Below are 11,325 nucleotides of genomic sequence, written 5' to 3'. Positions count from 1 at the left end.
CCACCATGGACATGATGGAGCGGATCCTAGAGCAGCAATGGGCTATTTGCTCCATGTACTCTGAGCAGAACAATTAAGTGTGCAGCCCTTTGGGGAGAGGAGAATGGGCATTAATGGGATGGGTTGTGGCAGTCTTAAAGCCATTCAGGGAGAACTTAAGCCAGAGTACTGCTACTATGGGCCAGGTCATCCCCTTGCTTAGCTACCTTAAACAACACTTGAATGAATTCCTGGAATTCCTGAAAAAAAAACTTCTGGGTGACAGATTATATGTAGAGGTACTGGCTACCCTCTGTGACCCCAGGGTAAAGGGCAAGTTAACCCTTGATAAAAGGGATATGCTTGTGTATAGGGTGCATGAGATGCAGCTCACGTGCTCACATGCCACACCAGGGGAGTAACTAGGAACCTCAGCACAACATCACAAGCAACATGTCCCACACTGACGCATTTGCCCCATATAGGTTGTCTGTGCCACCCTTGCTCCCCAAACTGCTTTTCAGTGCCCCCAATCAGCCTGCCTGTGCCTCCTCTGGCTTTAAACAGCCTGTCTGTACAATTTCTGCCCCTAAATACATTCACTAACTCACTTATTCCACCCATTTTTTTATTTGTCCATTCTCTATATACATGTCTATATCTAAAAACTGAATATTATCCCTGCTGAATTGTGTATTTATTTAACATTTATCAGCAATAATATTACGTTTTTAGATTTAGTTTTTGACACATTGCTTAAAAAAAACAGAACAGAAGGGTGTACTTTCTTTTTTTTTTTACATGCTGTAACAGATACAGAACTGTTGTGGCATGTTTTGAAATACAACAATCAAGACCCCCACAAATATCTCTATCACTTGGGGCACTCTACCAAGTCTCATATTCATCAGCAAAGCACAAATCACAGGAAGAAGTCTTGGTGGAGGCATAGAATAATAATTATGCAATATGATGAATGTAAAGGACAGCATTTATAACCCTGGATTTACTACACACCTTTGGATCTGAAGTATTGTCAGATCAATTACATCAAAAGAAGGTGACATTTGTGAGGCCCAATAAACCTTTTACATGTAAAGGATTATAGGTAGGTGGAGCAGAGGTGGGAGGTTAGTCCACACAGATGGCAAAATGTCAATCAGTACCAGAATGAACAAAAAAAGGTGACACATATTTCACAGATTTATTTTTCCATGCCAGCATTAACAACCAACACAAACATTAAAGAATCTGACAGAATGGGGGAATCCAGAGAATAAATACAGAATCAGTCAAATCCTGTATACACAAGAGGGAAAACATGATAACCGTTGAAGAGAGACATAAGCCATAAACAGTTGAAAAGGGCAATTAGAATATAAGAGCTAAGATAGAGGTGGTGCCATGTCATAAAACATAAAATATGTTATTTAAAATGTAAGTATCCTGGATAATCTAGATTTTAGTACAAGACAGGGGGCTTCATATTATGTTCCTTTATATTATATCTTCCTTTACTACCCCCATATCAGCAAAGAAACATTTTATACAGCAATTAGATACTTAAACGTTCTAAACAGTTTTTTTGCTGTTGCTTTCGCCATTTTGTTTTGTACTTTGTTTATCTTTCCTGAACGCCTATTGTGGATTCATGGATTTCTTTCATGCATGTGCGTTACCTCATTTAGTACTCTTGCTGTTTGTGACTGAGATACTGCTTTGACAGGCTGTCAGTGCAGTATTTCGCATCACTGAACAGTGAATGCATCTTCATGGTGACTACTTTGTTGTAGTTTTTCACCTTTCAGGTTAGACTTATCACTTACATTGAATTACATTGAATTTATTCTGAAATTATTATTTATTACATTTACATTAATTATATTATATTTACATTATCCAATTAGATGGATTCTCCTAGATCAAATTCCACATACATGGATGCTTGTCATATCTCTCCCAATGTTTTCTGAATTGCAATTTAAAGCCTAAATGGAAAATACAGTATCTTAATCTATTTCTAAGGATTTTTAGTAGGCCATATCCGTCATGTCTGATACCACTGCAAAATCTATTTGAGGAACGGTCTCCAATAAACAGATCTAGTCCCCCTGTCCTTTGGAGCAAAGGAAGAACTCCTTTGGTGGCTCAAAAATGTGGAAGCCTAGACTGGCAGGGCAATCTTTGGTTCCCTTCCAGACCTGATTATAGACTGAAATGGCAGTTGGATAGGTTGGGGCGCAGCAAGATGTGGTACTTAAACTATGGACTGCAAATGGTCTTCTCAAGAAATGGATCTTTACATCAACTGTCTTGAACTACCAGCAGGATCATTTGCACTAAAGTTTTTTTGTCAAAGACAGGGTTAATTGTTGTATCTTGCTGAAGATGGAGAATGAATCAGTAGTTCAATACATAAACCGGGTAAGAGGAACAAAATCAAAACCTTTAGCCGATTAAGCAAAAGTTTTCTGACATTTTTGTTTGGATCCAGCAATTACAATCCAGGCGGAATACATACCTGGCCTCTCAAATACAATTGCAGATTGGAACTCCAGATACTTGAGGGATTCCAGTGACTGCAAAATTCACACATCAATTTTCCATCAAATTTCTTTGATTTGGGGACCATTCCATATGGATCTTTTTGCAACCCATCTAAACACCCAGTTACTCAAATTCTTCAGACCTTTGCAGTGGACGTTTTTCTTCAATTTTTTCTGCCTTCCCACCATTCTCCATGTAACGGGTTCACCAAGAGAGCTGTAGTAACTCCCAGAGATCACCCAGTATCCTCCTGTTGTCCCCGGAATAACTTCCAGCACCAGCCAGCATGCGCACCTTGGAACCCTGCTATGTGTACCCAATAAGTAGACACAACGACCTTGAACTGAGTACAGCAGGAATGGACAGTTTATTATTGTAAAACATAGACTCATATATCCACAGAACTTCATTAACATAAATTAACATTGATAAACAGGTACGTGTAGACAACCCAACCTTTAACCCCCTTTAGCTACTGAATCCCCCCCTGGCAGCAATCCTGTTAATGTGATTAGTTTACACAATGGAGTTCCTGCCTGTGCAATATTTGTTTGGCAGCCAGGCTGAAGCCATCTCTGACTACCTTGGGGCCTTGTATGACAGGTCATTCTGTCACACTCAATGATTCTAAGAATTTCAATGGTCAGAAGGTAACAATAGTTCTCCTGACTCTGTTTTGGCAAGCACAGTCATGGTACCCAACTCTCCTGGAATCAAGTGTAGACTTTCCCAGACATATCACAATAAATCTTTTGATCCTCTTGGTGTTACATTTTACCTTTCTTTTTTTTAATCCAAGTTTTCCTAACCATCCCAATTTGTGTGTAGTTCGACGTATACAACATTATCTACATAAGACATCAGTGCTGCTTCAAGCCACTCACTCCTAAACTTCTTGTCCATTTCTCTTGCAAGGTGGATTAGATGGGTTATGGAATTGGAAGGTATTGATTTGTCACATTTTAAAGCTCGCTGTGTTAGAGGAGCTATGACCTCTAAGGCATTCACTTCGGGAGTTGGACTTGAGGATATTCTTAGAGCAGTGGACTGGTTTAGAGAATCTACTTTTAAAGAGTTTTATTTGAAACATGTTCCTCATGCTTCTATATCTTTGATATGTGCTTTAAACTTGCATAATATGAAGCCTCCTGCCTTTACTAAAATAATGATTTTAGTAAAGGCAGGATTCAAATATTATCCCTCCCTATGATATTTACTAATCCCCATTTTTTTCTTTCTTCTATGTTTTTTCTTAGGTCAAAAGTTCATTATATCTGAAGAAAAGTGGTTAAGGATCATCACTTCTTCCATGTGTTGTCCTTTCCAGTTTCTGCATCTTATTGATCGTTATATTCAGTTTTCCATAATTTTTTTACCTTTGTACAGCAGAAGAAAGAGGATTTTTTAAAATATATTCTGTTATCATGCTATTGGTCCATTGAACATTATAAAACTGTTTAGAATGTAGAACTATCTCAATGCTGTGTACATTTTTATTTGCTGCTATGGGAGTAGTAAAGAAACATAATGCATAATATTCGCCTCCTGTCTTAACAAAAATCATTATTTTGCATCCCAATGTTAGCAAAATCACCCAACTTTAACTTGGATATAAATGTTAATGGATACTACATGATACTGATACACTCTATGAATATCACATTTAAAAAAATCAACTTAACTTAAGAACTTAACTTATATCAGACAGTAAACATAACATCTATGGGTATTGAAAAACAAGAAATAGTAGAAAAAGTTCTAAGCAGCACATGAGAGAGTCCCTCAGCCCTAGGCCCTCAAGGAATGGCCATGTGCATAAAAGGCATTTCACCGGAACACAGAAGTTCACAGAAGAACATAGAAGAACACAGATATACAGAAGATAAATTGAAATGTTCTAAGTGTTATTGAGACCTTATTCTCAAGGTATTCTTGAGTCTATTCAACTCAAGGTTAGTTAAAATATGATTGTTAAGAACAGCCTGCTGACCCTATAAAAGAAGACCATATTTCGAAAATCATATATTTGTGATCGATTAAAAAACTGTAAAGTGTTGACTGCTGTCTTGTCAGATTAGCATGAGTTTACAACTGTTTATTATTTTACATTTACAAGCTACCACAGATAATCTATCACATTTAATATATGTCAAGCAATATTAAATCTATTTTTAGTTGTTACTTGCCATGGTGTGTTTATGTTTATGGAACATGCTACGTTATTAATGACTTGTGCATTGAAAAGGCAACATTTGTTGCTATAAAATCTAATCGTTACATTTCTTGCATAAAACGTCCTAATCTTTCTTAGCTATCTTATGATAGTACTTGGCTTAGTATACGCATCATTTCCTTGTTTCCAGTGGTGTGTCACTTGATAACATTTATCCCAAATTGATAACTTAAAAACAGATGAGGAAAAGTACATTAAGACATAATAAGTATAAGTAAAAACTACCTTTTTGTTGCTAGCATTTTTTTTTTCAATTTAATCATTACTAAAGTCAGAAGGCAGATAAGATTTTGAATATTTTATGAAACAACATTTATTTGTGATGCATTTTAAATTATCCTGTGCTTTTAAAGATCCTGTGAGGACATAATAGCGGAAGGTGGTATACAGTCAAGTAGTCTAAATCATTTATTACAATACGTCCATAAAATATGTTCATATACCTGTAGCCTAAAATTACAAATATACTGTTTAAACACATTAGCACAGTTAGAACAAACCAAATGTGTTATTTGAGTCCTCCAAGCATGCTTACTATGTTCTGGCTTTCAGAACCTAAATGGTAGTTGTAAATATTCATCCGATTAAGAAAATCACTGCTGTTACTTTGTTTTCTGTAATCTGCTATCCATACTGATATATTAACAATGAAGCTTCCCTTCTCGGTCCTGGATTATTAATACCTACCTCTGTTTCTTCATAACACCAGGTTACTCTATCTGTAGCTGGCAGAATATTTCTTCCCTGATAAACTGATAGATTTGGATTATTTGCATTACAGTATTTAGCTCTGTATGTACAAAAGAAAAAACCTTTTGTGCTTGGAGTATGGTAAAAAAAAAAAACATCATTTTAATTTATGGGCAAACGATCCTATTAATTTGTTACATGATTTTCTTTTCTATGGTAGATTAAAACCCATGGCCAAAATAAATGACACCCAAATCATAGAATTCATTCTCCAGGGATTTTCTGATGATCTGAACTTTCAATCAGGACTTTTTGGAATATTTTTGCTAATCTATACTATCACATTAATCGGCAACATGATGATCATTGCCACAGTGACCTTAGAGCTTCAGCTTCAGTCTCCCATGTATCTCTTTCTCAGAAGCTTGTCTCTTACCGAGATTGTCTATATATCAGTGACCGTCCCACGAATACTCAAAGACATTTTAAGCAAAAACAGAGCTATTTCTTTTATAGGATGTGCTGCTCAACTCTATTTCTTCTGTTTTCTTGGTACCACAGAATGTTTCACTCTTGCATTTATGGCCTATGACAGATATGTGGCCATCTGCCATTCTCTTCGTTATACAACTATAATTACAAACAAAAAGTGTATTGATCTTTTAGTGGGATCATGGCTCGCTGGGATGCTTCTATCACTGGGTCAAATTTCCTATGTTTTCAGCCTCCCCTACTGTAAGTCAGGCATAATTGACCATTTCTTCTGCGATATACTACCTGTGGTGAGGTTAGCTTGCGCTGATACTTTTGCAAATGAAATTGCCATTTTGATATACAGTTCATTGGTCATACCCTTACCCTTCTTGCTTATTTTAGTATCATACATTCATATTATTGTTACTGTGCTAAAAATACCTTCTGCAGTTGGCAGGAAAAAGGCATTTTCTACATGTGGATCTCACCTAACATCAGTCAGCTTGTTCTATGGATCAGCAACTTTAACATATCTAAGAACTAAATCAACTGATACTTATGGGGGGAAAATGTGGTCACTTTTATAGATTGTTTTCATTCCTATGCTCAATCCCCTAATATATAGTTTAAGGAATACTAAAATTAAAAAATCTATCAGGAAACTCATAAAAATCAAGTAGGAAACAAACAATTCAATATCATGTATATTTCTGTATGTTTTCACTTTATTAGGCTACTATAAACTGAACTCTAATTCTTTCTTGTGTGTGTTTTGTTTAGTCTAATTGAAAGTGCTTATTACTGATCAATCAAACTTCATCTCATTGCTGAGAGACTAACTTACAGCCTTTCATTCGCACAAAGACTAATATAAAACAAAAATGATATTCTGCTTTTATAAATTAAACTAAAGACAGAAACTCTTCGGGACTGGGTTTTTTTTAAGGATGGGATTTATTTTCTAATCTTTAACAATAAGCTTGTTAAAACCACTATTCATTTTTTCCATATTTAATGTACCAACACAAAATATAAATTATAAGTAATGCCTCTTTTAAAATGATATAAATATGAAAAATGTAATAATTACCGTATTAGTGTCTGATATGTAAAAAAAAACTATACTAAAATAGAATAGAAGATTTTCTAGAGGGCCGATTCTTCCTTCACATATTACCATATCTTGTATTTTTTATATAGGATTGGGGGGGGGTTACTTTTTTATATATTTATTTGTAGCAATGGGGCTAACGAATATTATTAATTGTTTATTAAATAATATATATATATATATATTTATTATTCTTGTTTTTAGTCTTTTTCTAATGCAATGTGGATAGAGATCATTTTGGGGATCTGTCTTGCAGATGGAGCCTCCCTAAAAAATTTTTTGGATGATGTAAAACTTTGCTGCCTTCTGCTAACAGGGGAGAGTCCAGGCTGCCTGATGATCTCCCATGCAGCAGAGATGTCCCTGCTGCTGCCAAAAAATCAAGATGTTTAGATATGTCCTAAGGGGCATCCAGTGGCATCTCCAGCTTTCATATATAGGTGGGGCACACCAAATTTAACACACCTTCCCCCCATTCACACCTGAGACCTTGTAACACTAATGAGTCACATGGCACCGGGGAAAGTGGCTAATTGGGCCCAATTTGGACATTTCCACTTAGGGGCGTACTCACTTTTGTTGCCAAGGTTTAGACATTAATGGCAGTGTATTGATTTACACTGTTATACAGGCTGTACACTCATTACTTTACATTGTAGCAGAGTGTCATTTCTTCAGTGTTGTCACATGAAAAGATATAATAAAAAATTTACAAAAATGTGAGGGTGTACTCACTCTTTTGAGATACTGTATATTTAAATATTAGCCCCTGTTGCCAATATATTTTATAGTGAAAAAATTTGACACTACCCAAGCATTTCCCTGGGCCCCGCTCCATGCTCCCTAGCATGCAATCACTCCCTCCGCTACCACACCAAAAAGAAAATATTTGCCACACTGACTGCAGATCAGGGGAAGACTGTGAGTCAGTACAGTCTTCCCTCCTTCTGACTGCACCGTAATCATCCCAAGAGTCCCTTTGTCCCCTCATTCACTGCGGTGTGCTCTGCTTCACTGCTAAGTGCTGGAATATGACTTCATATACTCATGCTCAGCATGAAATGCCAGCACCACGACCAAGACAGAGGCCTCGCGGAGGAGAGTGAGAGGCTCCGAACGGTAGCTGAAAACTTATTCCTGAGCGACCGATTGTCGCCTCTCACTCTCCTCCGCATCTATCACGGCTGCACAAAAAAAAGACGGTGCTTCAATTGGGGGGCACACGGGGGGGGGCACAGCATGATGTAGGGGGACCATGGCCCCCTCACCCCCCCCATTCTGATGCCCTGTCAATAAGGCCAGACCCCTTACGAATCAGACAAAATTTGTGGGTCCACATTCACTCACACCCTCTCACATTCTCACTCTCTCATACTCATTCACTCTCTCTCTCTCACACACTCTAAATTCCCTACTGTCTGCTTCTGCTTCCACATCTTCTTCATCTTCTCCCTTTTCTCCTCTCTTCTCTATGCTATTTTCAATCTTCAATCCTTAATACTGTATCTTCTCTCGTCATCTGCACATATCTTATATATACTTGTCTTCACAGATTTTATCATAACTAAACTGATTATGACTTCATACAGCTTCATTGATTAGGTAAGTAGTAATAAAAGTGCTTGATACTTGCTCTCATCTACTGTTAAAAATATTTGAATGTTTACATTTTAAATGTTTAAGCAAGGTCTTAGTTGACTTGCAAACATGTCATAATATCAAAACTGATATATATATAACTGTCAGCAACCGACCTACAGCCACTCACCAAAATACCCGCGGGTTGGTCCTCCGCCGCGTCCTCGCTGAAACTGGCCCCCGCGTGCGATCCCTGCCCCTTTTTTCTCTGCTGCCGGGAGCTGGTTGACTGTGCCCGCTCCCGGTGATGTCATCCAGCCCGGGAACGTTCATATATAGGATCATATATACAGTGCTCCTAGAACCTTCTTTGGTGCTTCTTCCTGCAAACCGGACTCCTCATATATTTAATTCTCACAATAACCAACCAACCAACTATTAGCTAGAACCAGTATTAAGGGTCAGAGGGGATTTTTAGTTATCTAGAAAACACAAGAGAGAGTGGGGTCTAGGGAGGCCATGAAACGCTTATGCAAAACAGCTAAGGCGTCCATGCCAGAGATGAGTCATGGGAAGAGAGGGATTAACAGGGCAGGGGTAGGGAGCAGGTCAGCAGGGAGGAAAGTGTAGGGAAATGGCAGAAGAGGGAAGCTTACAAAGGTAAGGGCAAGGCCAAGAGACCAGGGTAAAACCCATCGGTCGGAAGACCAATATTGGGTTTGCCTGTAAAAAATAATGCTACTATTTGAATCCAAGGCAAGAACATGCCAGGTGCATAAACAGGAGAACTACGGCCAAATACCCAACGTTATGACTGCTGGTGGGGAGAATAACAACTTCTAAGAGACGGCAGTTAAATTGAAGTGAGTACACTTTCATGTATTTTTTTACATTTTAAAACATGTGTAATTTAAGTTTTAATTATATGTGTTCATGTTTCTTAGTGTGCTTTCAAATGTTGCTAAAGGTTGCTAAAGTGACCATGTGTGTGTATGGCATGGTAAACTGTACATGATTATTTTATTAATTCCCTATAATTTGTTTCTCAGATATCAAGACAATAAGTGGATAATGCGATGCAAGGGATGCAGGACAGGGAATTTCTATGGTAGGTGCTAGTCATCCAACTGATAATGACCTGACACCCTATGCAGAGTTTTTACAGCTTTTAGGGACTGAATTCCTAACCTGGATTACATGGGATAGGGCGTGTATGGCTTATTTTCCAAGAGGTACACATTTAGTGATATTGGCTTTCTGCTTATGTTTTTAACAAGACTAAATTGTGATTTGTAAAACAATTTGATGTTCTTAAATCCACCCTAAGCTTTAAATGTGACTGTTCTGCTATTCCACAATGACACGAGTAAAGCTATATTTCACGAGTAAAGCTTAGAAACTATTTGGTCTTCGAAAACAATGGTACATTGCATGCCCCCAACTGTCCCGATTTAGGTGGGACAGTCCCGATTTTGGGTCTCTGTCCCTCCGTCCCACCTATCCTCTCCCCCGTCCCGCTTTGCAGGGGCAGAGGAAGGGTGAGGCCTGGGCCGGGCTGGCCCACCGGGATACCGGCGGCTGGAGGATCCTTTCAATCCCGTTCGCAGACCAACATTCAAAACAGCTGCTGAGCAGCTGCGAACGGGATTGAAAGCCTCTTCCGGCCGCCGGCGTCTAATGAAATTAAAAAGGCCGTCGTGCACGCACCGCGCTGCCCAATGGCCATGCCTCAGCTCTTCGCCCCATCCCTTTTAAGAAGTGGGACGAAGTGCTGAGGCACGGCCGTTGGGCGGCGTGGTGCGTGCACGGCGGTCTCTTTAATTTCATAAACGGCCTCCTCCCGCTGCCCCCACCAGACATCAGCAAAAAACTTGCGGGCGCGGGCGGTCTTGCTGGGGCTGCAGGCGGGAGCGAGCAATCAGGCACTGTACCTGCTGGTCCCGGTAATCCTGCGCAGTCCCGCAAGGCTGCCTTCTCACTGCTCCATTACAGTGTCTCCTCTCTTGCTCTGCCCAGGAACAAAACGGAGTCACGTGATGTGACGTCACTTCCTGTGACTCCGCCTTGTTCCTGGGCGGAGCAAGAAAAGAGATGCAGTGAGGGAACAACTCGAGGGCAGCCTTGCGGGACTTCGTGGGAAATCAGGTAAGGAGGCAGGTTGCGGGAGCGGGCAGGATTGGCCACAAATGTGGCGGGAGCGGGCAGGAGCGGAACACCCACATTGCGGGAGCGGGATTAAAAACAGCAGGAGCGGGCAAGAGCGGGATTAAAAAAGCAGTCCCGCGCAGGGCTCTACTGTATACTTCCTCTCACATCTGTGAACTTGGCTTGGTCTCTGTTTTCCAAGGTAAAGCAAAACTTTAATCCACCAATGTATATGGTTGTGAAAAAACAAAACTGCACTTCAAAGTTCAATACCAGTATCTTGTCATGCACATGTTCCTCCGGATCTTGAGAGAAGAAGTGTTCAAAGTTATGGCAGATGTAGCTTCAGCTCAGTTACTCAATTAAATACCCACAATATGGGTTTGAAAAGGCCAGAGCTGTTTTATTTAACAGTCATTGTCCCGTAAAACCTGAAATAGTAAACATAGATGCGTTAACAGAGACAATAATGTAACCAAAACCAACCTAGCTTGCCAAGTTATCCAGATACCATACCACACACCAATTTTGGAAGGGGACATACCAGGATGCCCCAACCCGGACCTGA

At 39.4% G+C, this 11,325-nt stretch overlaps 1 protein-coding gene across 1 annotated transcript; it reads left to right on the top strand.

Annotated features, from left to right (window-relative positions):
- The first annotated feature begins 5,679 nt into the window (after positions 1 to 5,679).
- LOC128474606 (olfactory receptor 10A7-like) lies at positions 5,680 to 6,510 on the top strand. Its single transcript, XM_053456974.1, has one exon. The coding sequence runs from the start codon at positions 5,680 to 5,682 to the stop codon at positions 6,508 to 6,510; it is 831 nt and encodes a 276-aa protein (XP_053312949.1).
- The last annotated feature ends 4,815 nt before the right edge of the window (positions 6,511 to 11,325 follow it).

Source organism: Spea bombifrons, chromosome 1 (assembly GCF_027358695.1).
Source record: "Spea bombifrons isolate aSpeBom1 chromosome 1, aSpeBom1.2.pri, whole genome shotgun sequence".
Taxonomy (NCBI): Eukaryota; Metazoa; Chordata; class Amphibia; order Anura; family Pelobatidae; genus Spea; species Spea bombifrons.
The sequence above is the reverse complement of the archived record's forward strand: the minus strand, read 5'-3'. Positions and strand labels throughout refer to the sequence as shown.